General features: G+C 38.4%; 2 protein-coding genes across 3 annotated transcripts in view; one reads left to right on the top strand and one right to left on the bottom strand.

Moving 5' to 3' along the window:
- The window catches only part of MIOS (meiosis regulator for oocyte development), a 237,064-nt gene that overhangs the window by 72,462 nt on the left and 149,577 nt on the right, over positions 1-15,025 (bottom strand). The window lies entirely within an intron of this gene.
- The window catches only part of COL28A1 (collagen type XXVIII alpha 1 chain), a 151,406-nt gene that overhangs the window by 9,986 nt on the left and 126,395 nt on the right, over positions 1-15,025 (top strand). The window contains 5 exon segments of the mRNA XM_028164369.2: positions 247-299; positions 1,948-2,005; positions 3,878-3,919; positions 8,307-8,333; positions 12,974-13,018. Coding sequence (XP_028020170.2) covers positions 247-299; positions 1,948-2,005; positions 3,878-3,919; positions 8,307-8,333; positions 12,974-13,018 — 225 coding nt within the window.

The raw sequence follows: 15,025 nt of genomic DNA, 5'->3' as shown, positions 1-15,025 counted from the left end.
TGATGTTATACATAAATTTTCAATGGGAGGTCTATTTTATTTAACCATGGCAACATTTAATAATACTTGATTAGCTGGGTCTTCCTAGATCAGAGTTTTCCTGGAAGAATTTAACAGGGAGAGCAAAAGCTCCATATATTTGCAAGGTAAAGTTTCTTCAAGGAGTGTTCCATTTAGTTGTGTACTGAATGAGATTTAAAATGCTATATTTCACTGAGTGTTAATATTGTTTCATTATTGATTTAGTGTGAACGCAAGATTTGTGAATGTGAGAAGGGGCATCCAGGAGACCCAGGGCCTCCTGTGAGTATATTTCTGTTTTGAACTTAGGGTCAAGTCAGGAAGTCCTAGCGATGATAGCTCTGCCCTGAAAACACTGGGCTACTTTGTGCTGTTGAAAAGCAGTTGTGTGCAAGTAGCAGCAAAAACAGAAACGCTGTTCCTTTCTTTTATTCCTAAAGGGATACATTCTGTCCTTAGAAATAAGCTTGAGATTTTATTGAACTGAATTGAGGGCAGATTTGGTTTAAAATGCTGACGTTCTTCCCACGAAGGATATTTCAGCATCACTTTTGATGCAACAATTGAAGCCAGAATTTCTCAATACTGAAGTGAAAATTTAGAGAAAGAGCTCATACAAATCCTCAGTGCTCTAGGCAAAGCTTTATCCTGCTTCCACCTAGAAACAAGTGACCTCTCCAGAAATTAACTGTGCCTTCACACTTAGCCAAGTGCAACCCCAAAATGCCTCGTGGGGAGGAAGCTTGTCAGGAAGCTCTGGGAATTAGAGTGAACTGTGTGAAATGGAAGACACCACTTGGCAAACATAGGTAAATGGCAGGGCAGGATTTACTAAGATGATTCAATACTTGAAAAGATAATCCCCAAAGGAGTGCTTCCTTTACATTCTGCCCTAGTATCTGGTAGGTGCCATGTCTGTACTGGGAAGGCACTGGAAACGACATCACAATGACTGGAGATATGCTGAATGTTTCTCTAACAGACATCTTCAGGTGCCTCCGCGCTGCTGCTTCAGTTTTTCATTTATTTCTGTGATTTCAAACCTTAGAGGTCAAAAGCTCTGTGGAGATACTTCACAAAAATTCATCGATGATGTTTTTGAACTGATGCTTGTATTTGGGGGGCAGGGAGGGGAATGTGTACAGTGAATTTCTTAGACTATAGCACATTTTCCCTTGAGTCTTGGGTCCAAAGCCTCTACTTCTTCAAATCATTCTACTAATCAAGGCATTAGAAAGAGGGAGTGTTTGTCTTTTTTTTTCTTCAAAATACAACTTAGATACATTACATGATAACGTGGCAGTCAGTAGAAGCTGATTTTGGCCAAAGCAAAGGTTTAACTTTCCCTTCCTATAAAGTCTTAGTTTATACTTATTACACCAAGAGATTGCCAGGGAAGGTTTGCTTGGGATATTCAATTACGTTTTAGAATAAACCGTAAAAAAAACCCCTTACAACTGCTGAGCTAATCTGACAATTTCAGTCCCTTAATATTGTTGGAAGAGATTACTGTACCATGTTTTAATAGGGATAGCCATAGAAATATATTATTTAACATTAATTGAGTGTTCCCAAAACCAGTTCACAGAAAAGTGAGATTTTTGGTGGTTTGAGAATAGGAAAATAAAATGCCTTTCTAGAATAGGATTGAAGTACTCTCTTCTTCCATCTTTTGAGATTCTCTCTTGGACATCAGGGATAGAGAGACATTATCTTTTTTGAGCAAATCTAGAGAATCTGCCATTTCAAGACTGTGCCGTCTTCCTGGTGTGTAGTAAGGGAAAATAGAGTTGCATCTCTGCTTGGTATGTAAAGTGTTTTTTACAATCTTCTCTAATCTTATGGAATGAAGCTGATCAGCAATTAATGTAAGGTGTAGGAAACTAACAGAATGCCTACTCCATATAATCTTTTTTCCCTTTGCCTTCCGGGTACACATGGAAACCCAGGTATCAAAGGTGAGTGAGGACCTAAAGGAAACCCGGTAAATGAATAAACAGCTTTCATTTAAACCAGTGTATCACCTTCTAGGTCTACTTAAATAACAAAAATTAAAAAAACAAAGGATTGTAATATATGCCAACGCCAAAAATCTGATGATTCCTTCGAAGAATACAGGCTGTTTACTTCCTACATTATCTGTCTGGTTTGTGTAAGCTTGTATTTACAAATTCTGAGAAACATATGACCATTTTAGTCAATAAGTTCAGGAAACCTAGGGAGCTGAATAAAGAGAAACTTGTTCTTAAATAATGGTGGCCTAAATTAATTACTACAATGTTCCACGAATCACTAATACATATTCCAAAACAGATTGCTATTGACACTTGTGTTTTTTATGGATTCACTTGATGGGTAACTCACCTACAATAACAATAGGAAAAACACCAGATTGTCTCTTACTCCCAGACCAAGTTCAGGCATTTCCCCAATTCTTTTCTTTGTGTACTCATCAAAAAAATCCTAAATTAATTTAAAAAAAAATCATATCATTGTTGGGATGATGGTCTTCCAAGTTCAAGAGCAACAGAAGGAATCAGAGGAGAGAGATTAGCAGATGTAACCATGTGAAAATTTGAGGAAAATTTGTATATAATGAAAAATAATATTAAAATAAAGAGGAAAACATATAGGGAAATGTTTATGTCAAAATACAATGGACACTGGGTTAATTGTATAGTACATAAAGACTTTATAAAATAGGTGAGAAACTAATAATTAAATGGTCAAAGGACACAAAGAATTTTCAAGAGAGGAAATAAATCCAGTGAAAAAAGAAATAGAAAAATGTTAAATTTCACTGGATAATGAATGAAATTTAAAGACAGACAACGAGGTACCCTTTACTACTAATTATTCACATTTTAGAAACTTTGGACTCCAAGGGTGTTGGGTTGTTTTTTGTGGGGGAGGGGAGTAATTTTCTAGTTCACGGAGTTTGTTCTTTTCTGTATTTTAAATTTTAAAAAACATTTCTTATAGCACTTAACACAGCAATATTAAAACAATAATAACTAGTGATAGCAATGTGGTGGTGAAACTGGTTTCCTCTTCATTGCAAAGGTAACTTGGCACAAACACACAAACATTTTTGGAAGCAATTAGGCACTATAAGAAGCATTCAAATATTCAAAATTTTAGTGCCAGTAACGCCATTTCTGAGAATATGTTTAGGGAGGTAATGAATAATATAATAAGTTAGGTGCATGAAAGTATTTTTGCCAGTTGCCTGCTTGTCAAAGAAAGGGAATGTAAAGCATCCTTGGGTGGCTTTACAACACACACATACACACACAACCACACACACACACCCCCCTACACTCACCCACTTTGTATGGGTCTAAATTGATGCCATCATGTCTTCTTTTTGCTTTGTTAAATACCTGTTGTAAGTCTTTGCACACATTTCATTTATTTATTTGGCTTGTAATTTTGTGCCATATAATATATTTTCCTAAGTCTTGCTGAAATCAAGCGATCACTCTTAAGGACATTTTGGAAAACATTCCAAAGCCCCTTGGAGAAAAGCCAGAGTGGCTGGCTCCGAGTGGGCACAATGCTATATTTGAGAACAACGGCCGTGTTGTTAAACTAGGATGCAAGTCTCGGCCTAAGCTGTGAAAATATACCTGGATTCTGCACCCTATACATCTGGCTTCACTCCAAAGGGCAAAGGCTATCTGAGCTGCTATTTTCTTCCCTAGACTGCATGGTGAAAATGTCAATGGTCAAGGTCAAAGATATTTTCCCCATTGGTTTAACATATTAATCTGGGAAATCTGAATAGTGAATTTTATTGAGCAATCACTCGTTCTGCAGGGCCATGGAATTTTGACTAAGTTTTTTCTTGACACAGGGTGACGCTCAAAAAGGGGAACCTGGAGAAAGAGGCCCAGGGGTACGTACACAACTGAAATGCCTTCCTAAGAAAGTAATCCCAGGACGCTAAGATTCTGTAACGGATCATTTTGACCCCTGCAATGCAAGTGCAAAAATGATTTATGTCCACGTGTGCTCTTGATGGCTCAGACAGGCAATCAGACAGATTATGAGCTTAGAAGTGGAAATGTGAGGAGAAAATACTCTGTCCAAAAGGAGTGGTGATGGGACAGGGTGGTCTGCCACATGACATTCGTTGATACTCAAGTTGAGATTTGTGAAAAGCTCAAATAAGAAAAATATTTTGCTTTGCTTCTTGTGGTTTTTTTTTAAATAAAGAGTAAATTAAAATTCTGGGAGCAGAAGGATTACATAATCTCAACTATCCTTTTGTAAATCCAATTCTACAGGCAAAAGAAGAGATTGTTCTAGTTGATTTATTATCCCTAAAATTAGAAGATGTCAGAGATTGTGTGAGAAATAATTATAGTACATTTCTTCTTTTGCATTGTCCTGGAGAACTGCAGCAGTGTAGCAAATAGCAGAGAAATGTACAGTGACTTACAAGGAGGCTGAGTGACATTTCTCCTCCCAGCTTTTCCCCTCGGATGAAAGCCCAGGACTCAGACCCAGAGGTTTTAAAAATGGTTCTCTTGGTGTTTTTAATCAATTTCATGAAAAATTCTGATAGAAAGTTTGATAATTTCAATGGAAATTCCTTCAGAAATTTGTGTTACTCATTCAGGAAAGACTTCTTAGGTATCTTACATATATAAAGCCTACTGTTATGTGAAAATAAAACTAAGAGCACTTATTTTTGTGAAACGTTCATTATCTCAGAGGAGAGGTAAAACAGCTACAATATGAAGTGGAATGTCAAAATATTGTAAAAATTTCACGCATAAAGTATAATGGGCATTCAGAGGAGACCGGAGCTATCAGGGTAGGTTCTACAGGATGACCCCTGAAGGGTGTAGGACTGGGACAGGTAAAGACAGAACAGGAAAGTGGAAGGGGCAGGCAGTCTAGATGGAAAGTGCTGTGAGCAGCAACCAGAGGGAGGGCAAAGTGTGGGGAATGGTGAGATGGGGTGCCTAGGGAGGAGTATTGGCAGAGTGGGTGGTCCATGCCGGCTGGAAGGCTGGGCTTTGCAGGGTGATGGGCACCTCCTGAGATTTTAGATGAGGCGTATGGCCCAAGAGCTGTGGATTTGGAAGATGAATCTGGCCTGGCTCTAAAAGCAAAACTGAAGTGGGAACAAGCAGAAGGAAAGAGCATTTTGAAGAAGGTTTGTTGCTACAGGCTGTAGGAGAAGTAACAGGGTCATTAGCTAGAGCTGCTCCAGCCAATGTGAAAGCTGCTTACCGAGCTTTCCGTAAGCTTACCGGCCATGTGTGCTTACTGAGCAGTTGAAACAGGCTAGCCGGAGTGGAGGTGTGCTGGAGGAATAAACTACACACTGAATTTTTATGACTTAGTACCAAAAAAAAAAAGATGTAAAATATCTCATCAATAATTTTTTAATATTGATCACATGTTAAAATGACAGTTTTTGGACCTATTGTGATAAATACAATATATTATTAAAAATTAATTTCACCTGTTCATTCTTGCAGTTTTTAAGTGGCTGTTAAGGAATTGAAAGTGACCTAGGTGGCTCACGTTATACTGGACAGAACCGGGCTACAGTGATGACAAAATAGAGAGGAAGAGAACATTGTGAGAACCAGGAAGGCGTAGAAATGAGGGGATGCAGTGACTAGCTCTACCTCAGATGTTCAGCAAGATTTACTGAGCACTTGCCATGCGCTGGGCCCTCTTTTAGGTGCTGGGGATACAGAGGTGAGCAAGGTGGAGAGACCCTGTTTCATAACGCGTTCAATCAACAGACGAACAAGTGAGTAAGAACTCCAGTCAGTGAGAGGGTTATGAAAATATAAAACAGGGTCCCTAGGGGGTCCTAGGCAGAAAGAGCAGCAAATACAAAAGCTCTGAGGCGGGAGCAAGCTTGGTGGGCCCAGGAAATGCGCAGAGAGCCAGAGTTTGAGGAAGAGTGGCGGCGGAGATGAGGCTATGAGGTAGGCAGGGTCTAGATCACACAGGGCCTTGTTGGCCAGGGTCAGGAGAGTGGATTTAAAACTAAGTGTCCTGGGCTTCCCTGGTGGCGCAGTGGTTAGAAATCCACCTGCCAATGCAGGGGACACGGGTTCGTGCCCCGGTCCGGGAAGATCCCACATGCCGCGGAGCGGCTAGGCCCGTGAGCCACAACTACTGAGCCTGCGCGTCTGGAGCTTGTGCTCCGCAACAAGAGAGGCCGCGATAGTGAGAGGCCCGCGCACCGCGATGAAGAGTGGCCCCGCTCTCCGCAACTGGAGAAAGCCCTTGCACAGAAACTAAGACCCAACACATCCACAAATAAATAAATAAATAAATTTACTAAAAAAAAAAAGAAAAAAAAAACTAAGTGCCCTGGAAGCTGTTGGAGGATTTTAACTGGTTGGATTAAAAGAATGGAAGGGGCAAGTTGAGAGCAAAGATGATTATAAATTTTGATTCTGTATGATCTGAAATATGATGGTACCATTCATAGAAATACGGAAGTCAGAAGCAAATTTTGCAGAGACCAATGAGGGCAGTGCTGAATATCTTAAATTTGAATATTTTAAAACTAGTAAGTAAGGTGCCCTGAAAGGAAGAAAGGTGAGATCAACCAAACAATAAATTGACCAGAGAGTTCGGAAAACAAAAGAAAACAAAAACCAAAAAACAGGAAAAAAAGAGAGTATACTATAAAAAGCAATATTCCTTTATTTTTGTAAACTGTATTGGCCCCTTCCTAAATACAATCTTAACGCTCTTAACATAAAATAATGACAGAATTTTAAATATGGTGGTATATTATAAGCAGTGGAGGGCACCCCAAAATTCCTGAGATTGAAAGTCCAGCCTTTTTTAGTGCTGCAGACATGAATTGTTTTTATAAAGAACCTCAATTTAACTATCTTAATGTGGCCTTTAATTTCAAGCACAATACTAAACATAAAACCGTTTATGTGACTAAGTATTTCTGACATGGATTAAATTGTAGTGTAACAATTTTTTTCACTAGTTTTACTTTTATTTTCAATTTCTCAGTGATTGCACATTTGGGGAGAAGTGTTATTTCCTTCCTAAAGAATTCCTTTTTACCTTTTGTAAAAAAGTCATACACCACAAAATTTTGTACTCTTGACTCACAAGTAACTACAATCATAGCTTGTTTATTTCATTGGTTTCTCCAGCTCACTTAAAATATGTCTTACAATTCTATTTTCATACTTAGAAACTAGTTGTATGACAAAGACATGTGATCATATTAGAAAAAGACTTGCTGTTGTTTCAAGTTGGTAATTTCCCAGTCTGTTTAATATTCAGCATTGTGTTACTTAAAGGGTTTATGGGCAGCGACACAATGGAGGAGGCCGTGCAGATTCCCGAGAGCGACATACAAGAGCAGCAGAAGCGCTGGCCCCGTATTTCGCCTGAGATAAAATATAGTAACTTCAAGGTCACTGTCTCACTAAGGTTGACAGAGGAACCATTCATTTCCTGATGTTCTATATTCTAGACCGAATTTAAAAGGAGGACCATAATGGATAGAGATATTTACGGACATTTTAAAGGCCATTATCTCAGCTCATTTTCAAAGCCAATTTTTCTAACCGTCTCTGTGAAGCATCCTCAGCTGTGATAGTTCATAGTTTAAAAGTCAATATAACAATTTTTTTTTTCACGTTCTTTTATTTATTTATTTATGACTGTGTTGAGTCTTCGTTTCTGTGCGAGGGCTTTCTCTAGTTGCGGCAAGTGGGGACCACTCTTCATCGCGGTGCGCGGGCCTCTCACCATCGCGGCCTCTCTTGTTGTGGAGCACAGGCTCCAGACGCGCAGGCTCAGTAATTGTGGCTCACGGGCCCAGTTGCTCCGTGGCATGTGGGATCTTCCCAGACCAGGGCACGAACCCGTGTCCCCTGCATTGGCAGGCAGATTCTCAACCACTGCGCCACCAGGGAAGCCCCAATATAACAATTTTGAAAGCACTATTATAGGTCGTCACTTCTACAGTGAGATTCAGTGTATAGTTTCTCCTTTAGCTTTGGGCCAAAGGGTAAGAAATTGGGTTTGAAAAAATATGTGGAACTGAGAATAGAATGTAATAAAAGGAAAAAATAGGTTCTTTTCTTCCCCCTACTATATGCACATTCCCTAAGTGCAGAGAGAAGTGAAAGACCTTACCTTTATACGGTCTTATTTTCCAAGACTATACAGATGTGTTTTGTTATACTTTGTAAATGAAAAACATCAACTACTTCCTCCAACTATGCCTTCTAATATCATATTTTACTTTTCTTTTCTTTTTTAATTAGGGAATCCCTGGGTACAAGAGTGAGAAGGTAAGTTGGTAACAACAAATAGATCAGAATTTCATAAAGAAAAACAGCAACATAACTGTATTTATATACTTAATAAAAGTTATTTTCCTTTATTTTTGTTAAGTCTGGATTCCCAAATTCCTAAGTATATTCTCAACTCTGTTAACATAAAATAATAATAGAACTTAAGATACAGGTGTATGTTATAAAGGATGGAAGGAAGCCTAAGATTCCTGAGAATCCAGCCTCTCTTAGCCCTGCAAATACGAATTCTTTTAATAGAGAACCCCAGTTTAACGGTCATGCAATACGGGTATCAAGATCAAAAGTTTCTATGTACAGATGGATGCAGCAATACTACAATTAGGCTGCTGCCTTGGTGCTTAACTTCCTATGAAATGTAGACACAAGACCCTCTCATGGGGGAAAAAGGATCTATCCTGTTTAAGCAGTAAAGAATTACTTAGTTCATTCCATCAGGCATCTGGGTAGAGCTTGCAGGGGCAATAAATTTGACAAACAAAGGTTATGAGTTGGTAGATTATTTTATTATTCTTTGCAAATTACCAATTAGGAAATCAAACTGCTTCCAAAGAAATTAACACATTAGACTGGGGCTCGGGAATCTTTGAAGGGGTTCAGTGGTTCATTCATAAATTTAAGCCACTATTATTATATGCTCTCTATTATCAGATTTTTCTGTCTGAAATCAGAAGATACCTTTCATCATTCATGCTGTCCTACAACCCTCAGACCTGGGCAAGAGGCATGCACTTTACAGGGCCCTGCTCCGGGTCTCTTCCAGCCTCCTCGCTCATGAGGGAGCCAGGTGTCTGCAGAGTGAGAGACCCATGTCCCCTTCTCCTGGATCATGCTTTGGGTAACTAGGCCCCTAGAAGTCCCTGCAAAATGGCCTGAGCCTGCTTCGAAGGCACACACGAACCTCCTTCCCATGTCCATCTTCTTCCTAGGCGTGAGGGAAACCAAATGGAAGCTTTGTTGGGGCAGGAGGGGGCCGCGGAGGGGGCTTTGTTGTGCTGTCTGCAGCACCATCACAGACACATACTCGCAGCTCCTTTGGCTGCGGGAGGAGCTGGAGGTGGGAGATGAACTGAGAGCTGGGCTGTGGGCTGTGGGCATGGACCTCCCACATGGACCTCTGAGGAAATCCAAAATCCTCTCACTTTTTACTCCTTTTGGAGATACACTTGTCAAGAAAGGAAGCCAGAACATGACGAGTTTATTAGCTCGATTTGGAACTTTCAGCTACTTAGATATGTGGTATGTGGGCCTCTGCTTATACTCTTGCTCTGGGCCCTGTAAACATTAGGGGTGAACCTACACCCAGGCATATAAATATATCCCTAAACACTGGAAATGTTAGGTCGAAAAGGGGAAGAGTGTAAGAAATGCACTGGAACCTGGACAACTCAATATCTTAGAGTGTCTGTTTCTTCATCCATATAGAACTGGATTAATACAAGCCTCCCTAATTTACAGGGTGGTTGGAAAATCAAATAGAATAATGGATGTGACAATGTATTTTAAATTATTTGCTGGTCTGTAAACATAAGGTGCTATTATAAAGAGATAGGGAACAAGTGATAATATGGGAAAGTTAAAAAACTTTCATGATTGTAAAACTGTCCTATATACATAGTTGAAGAAAACTCTCCATGCCACCACCATTTTGATTTATACAGTATGCTAATTATCAACACCAGGAAACTCTCTGTATTTTTTTTTTTTTTGAAAAGATTCACTTAAACTTTTGGGGAATTATAGATTCACTGGAGGGGCCCTCGTTTGGAAAATACAAGCTGTCGGAGCAAAATGACCCTGAACCGTCGACATTCAAACCAGAATTTCACCAGGATAAGCAGCGTCAGAAATTGAGGCTGGGAACAGAGCTAATCTGTTCAGTTTTTTCTGAAGCACTAGCTCTTGGGAACTTTGTAATTCTGACCATTCCACAGGGATTACTGAGCCCATCAAAAAAGAAAACGCCTTTGCAGAGGCGAATAACATGAGTACAGTATCTTCATTGATGGGAATCTGCCCCCATGCCAATGCTGTTCCTCAGGACCCTATAGCTAACAAATCTGTCTGGACAAATGGAACGTGAATTCTAGCCCAAAGAATTTTGAGCATATTTATGGTACTTTTCTGTTTTATATTTTGGTGGTTGACTCATTTTATTTCCATCTAACATTCTTCAATTAATTGCTTTCTAATTGATTCTTCAAGAGTGATTTTCCATTTGCATTCAGCAATAAATGTTCAATTTGTTTTAAGTGAAAGCTCAGTTTTTCCTGGGTCAGTTTGACTCACAATATGATGTGGAGAGAGAACAGATGGCTTTTGTTTTTTGGGTTTTTTTAACTTTTTATTTTATATGGGAGTATAGCCGATTAACAATGTTGTGATAGTTTCAGGTGCACAGCAAAGGGAGTCAGCCATCCATATGCATGTATCCATTCTCCCCCAAACTCCCCTCCCATCCAGGCTGTCACATAACACTGAGCAGAGTTCCCTGTGCTATACAGTAGGTCCTTGTTGGTTATCCATTTTAAATATAGCAGTGTGTACATGTTGATCCCAAACTCCCTGACTATCCCTTCCCCCCATCCTTCCCCCCGGTAACCATAAACAGATTGCTTTTGAATAGAGACATAGCTGGATCTAAAAATTGTACCTCCCTCTTGCCTGCTCCCAATGCCAGCAATACCCCATGCAGGACCCTAGGCAGAAGTGTCAGGTTAATGGAAAGTAACTTGCAGACCATGGCAGTGTACCCTGTTCAGCTTTGGGTGGTTGAGGGAGAACACGGACTTGGGAGCCTAACAGACTCAAGCTTGTGGTCATGGGCAAGCTACTTAATCTCTCTGAGCCTCACTTGCCTTGTGTATGAATGGAGACACATATACCTTGCAAGGCTGTTGTGGTGATCGCCAATAACGTCAAGACTTTGGCACATACTCCACATCCATAACTGGTGGTCACAATTATGATATTCCTTCTCAGAGCAAAGTGTGGTCTGCAGGTTGGCAGTCAATCTGTGAACTATTTGTTGCTATTCTGTGATGAGATGAAGCTTGCACAAGAATATAAGTCCACTGTATCACTAAACATACTGCTTAGTTCAGCTGACATTTATTTTTCATAGCAAGACTTCCCTAATGAAGGAAGCAGGGCAGTGATGAACATTCTAGTGCAAGTTCCTTATGTAGTGGCACTTTGAGTAGCATGCTTTAGAGGAGCACAGAGATAATAAAGCAGCAGCAGAAACAGAAACTCGTAGTGAGGGGACCAGACTAGGAGTCATTGGCTGGCATGGACATTTACATAAATCATTTAACCTCCCCAACTGAACTGCCTTATCTTAAAAATATGAATTGCTTCGAGGCTCAGAATAAATATAGATATGTATGAATACACTTTGAAAAGTCTAACTTCAGTTGTTTTTCTAATGGACCTTGTTACTTTTTAGTTCTAATTAGTAGAAGTCTTGAAAGTCTGATATAGTGGATTTGTATTTAGAGGCCCCAATTCTCATTCTATCTGAACAAGTTACTTAACCTTTTTAAATCACAAATTTTCAATCTGTGAAACTGGGCTAATAATATCTACCTCAGACAGTTAATGTCAGATTAACTGACATAATGTCTGTAAAATAACATTAATAATAAACAGGAAGGCATAAGTTAAATGTTAATTTGTTTTTCTGTTAATATTCCAGGAAAGGCAGTTCAGCAGTCTGTGGTGATGGAAAATACACAGCATGCTTGTTGCCATGCCCGACTCTCTCTCTCACCGCAGACCTTGATCATTCATCGTGGCTCCTTTCTCCACCAAGTCTGGACATGCTCTCAGAACCTTTCTCTCACAGTTCTCTAGGCAAACACTACTAATTGATCAAAGTTGGTGCTCAGGCTGGAGCATGTGGTGTTGTGGAAAGAATAGGGACTCGGAGTCTGAGTAGAACTGGGTTGAGACCTGATTCTTCTTACTAGCTCTAGGATGGAGCAAAGTTACCTTGTTGAGCTTAAGTTTCCTCATTTATAAAATAAGATGAAGGTGAAGGGGATTATGAGGTACAAACTGCCAGTTATAAAATAAATAAGTCACAGGGATGTAATGTACAGCACAGGGAATATAGTCAATATTTTGTAGTAACTTTGGATGGTGTGTAATCTATAAAAATATTGAATCACTACGTTGTACACCTGAAGCTAATATGATATTGCAAGTCAACTATACTTCAATAAAAAAAGACATCTATGGATCGAATTGAAAAAAAAAGGAATTGTAAAACTAATCTCATTGGGCTATAATGTGGATTCAATTAAATCACATATGCAAAGGGCAGATAAAATATGGTAGATGCTCATTAAACCTTAGTTTCTTTCCTCTTAATTTGATCCATGTCTCAAAAATGTTAAACCTCATTAGGTGGTATCACTAATTTGATTGTGTTAAGAATGACTCATGGATAAAATTTTTCAGAGTTCAATGCCCAAACAACCCACAGTATTGAGGATAAAATTGTGTATAACTCATCAGACTGCTCATATCATAAGATTCTGCTGGGAATCTTTTAAAAAGAATCCGAACACTGAATGACTGCAAATGTCTTCTTAGTTCATGTATTCATTTTTTAGGGTGAACGTGGAGAATGCGGTAAACCAGGAATAAAAGCTGACAAAGTAAGGAACTTGTTTTTAAAATGCTAACAGCTGTGATCCCTTTGGGACTGAGTTTCCTTAAGAAGAAATTCCTGGATTCATTATGTTGCTCTCACTACTGGAATTAGAGACTCATCGGCTCAATTTTCATGTCTGTAAAACATGAAGCAAAAAACAAAGCCATCCCTAACTTTATTTAATGGAGCCCCCAAAGGCCTTTCTTACGGACCATTAAGACTTTGCCTTGTGGCACCCTAACCTTTGAGGCCAGGCCCACTAAATGTTATGGTGAAAAGGATAACTTAACTAGCAAAGTCAAATCAAGCTCCAGATGGGTGAAAGGAGAATTGTTTTCCAGATGTAAACGCTGAGAACAAGCACCTTCCAGAGTGAAGAACTCTATGAAATAGGTTAATGAAATACTTTTCAGTAATGTGGAAGAACTAGACACAGATAAGGATTTGAAAATGCAGCAAGCCACAGATAATTGGGTAGTTATTTACCTTTCATTAAAAAATAAATATGAATAAAATATGTAAACTGGAGACAATATTAAAATGTTAAGGAGTTCCTTAATGGACCAGAAATACATAGAAAGTATATTTGAAACATGATAAAGGGTCCAAAAAAGTACAGAGTAAAAGTAAATAGTTTTCATTATAGTTAAGAACTGTTACCAGCATGCCACCAAGATACCAAACTCTTTCAATATCTATTTTTTAATTATGGGAAGAGTCAAGGAGAGAAAACGAGGAGGAAGGTGAAAAGAAAAGGATAAAATAGTGACACTGGCCTATGTAACTAAACACTTTAAATAGGCTGAGACTTTCTGAAAGCTTTTAAACTACTGTAGAGTTAAAGGTCAGGCGAATCTGAAAAAGTGTAGGCTTGGTAATTATCTCCGGACAAAATGAAAGGTGTGATAATGAATGGATTCTTCCTGGAGAATAATTGAAAATGGGAGATGGACATAGACTTGAAAATACAGAAGAATGGACACATAGAATAGAACAAAAATGAGTCAAAAAATAACTGGAAAAACTATTTGAAATAAAAATGGCTGACAAAGATTTAATACAGTTCATTGACTAAGATGGCAGGGATTGTTAAATGCCCTATTATTTTCTGTGCTAAAAAGAAAGAAAAAATACTGCCCATTATAAATGTAAGGTGCAACTGATTGTAAGATGTATCCCAATTTCAGAGATGTAAAAATCTGAAAAAATGCATGTCTAAGGTCAATGAAATATAGTGCCCTTGATGTGAAGAGTTCATGTAAGTTTACACATAAAACGTACAAAGAACACAAAGCAACATAAAAGAGGAAATATAAATGGGTAGTAAATGAAAAAATTATCCAAATACATAAGCAATCAGGTAAGTAAAATTAAAACATTAAAATAGTACTTCACCTATCAAATTAGCAAGCACTGAGATAATATATAATACTCAGTATTGATGGAGATATTGTAAGATGAAGATGCACTCTCTATACTCAGGTAGTGAGAATGGAAATCTGAACAAAATTTATGGAGGAAATTTTTACTTTTTCTTTCCATATATGGTGTGAGAGACAAAAGAGGGTGAATGAGAGCCTTAAATGTGCTTACGGTCTCTGTGTCAGTCATCTTCTTCTAGGAAATTATCCTTAGGAATGAATCAGAAGTTGAACAAAGATTTATACACAAAGATATTCACTATACTATTGTTAACAATAGAAATCATCAGAAACAACTTAAGTGTCAAAACTAGAGAAATGAGTAGCTATGACAGAATCATATTCTTGGATATTATTCAGTTTACTAAGAGTTTTTAATGACATGGAAAAATATTTTTGATAGAATGGAAGACCAGATAAGTAGGACACGAAATTGGATATACACTTTGATCAAATTATTTAAAGAAAGACCTACTGGATGAAATAATAATATTGGATGAAAATATGCCTGAAATGTTAACAGCTATTGCTGTTAGAAATTTACTTTTTTTCTATAATTGTCAAGGTATGTCTATTATAAACAGGTTACA

The sequence above is a fragment of the Balaenoptera acutorostrata genome, chromosome 7, assembly GCF_949987535.1.
Source record: "Balaenoptera acutorostrata chromosome 7, mBalAcu1.1, whole genome shotgun sequence".
Taxonomy (NCBI): Eukaryota; Metazoa; Chordata; class Mammalia; order Artiodactyla; family Balaenopteridae; genus Balaenoptera; species Balaenoptera acutorostrata.
This window is presented reverse-complemented; position numbering and strand designations above follow the sequence as displayed.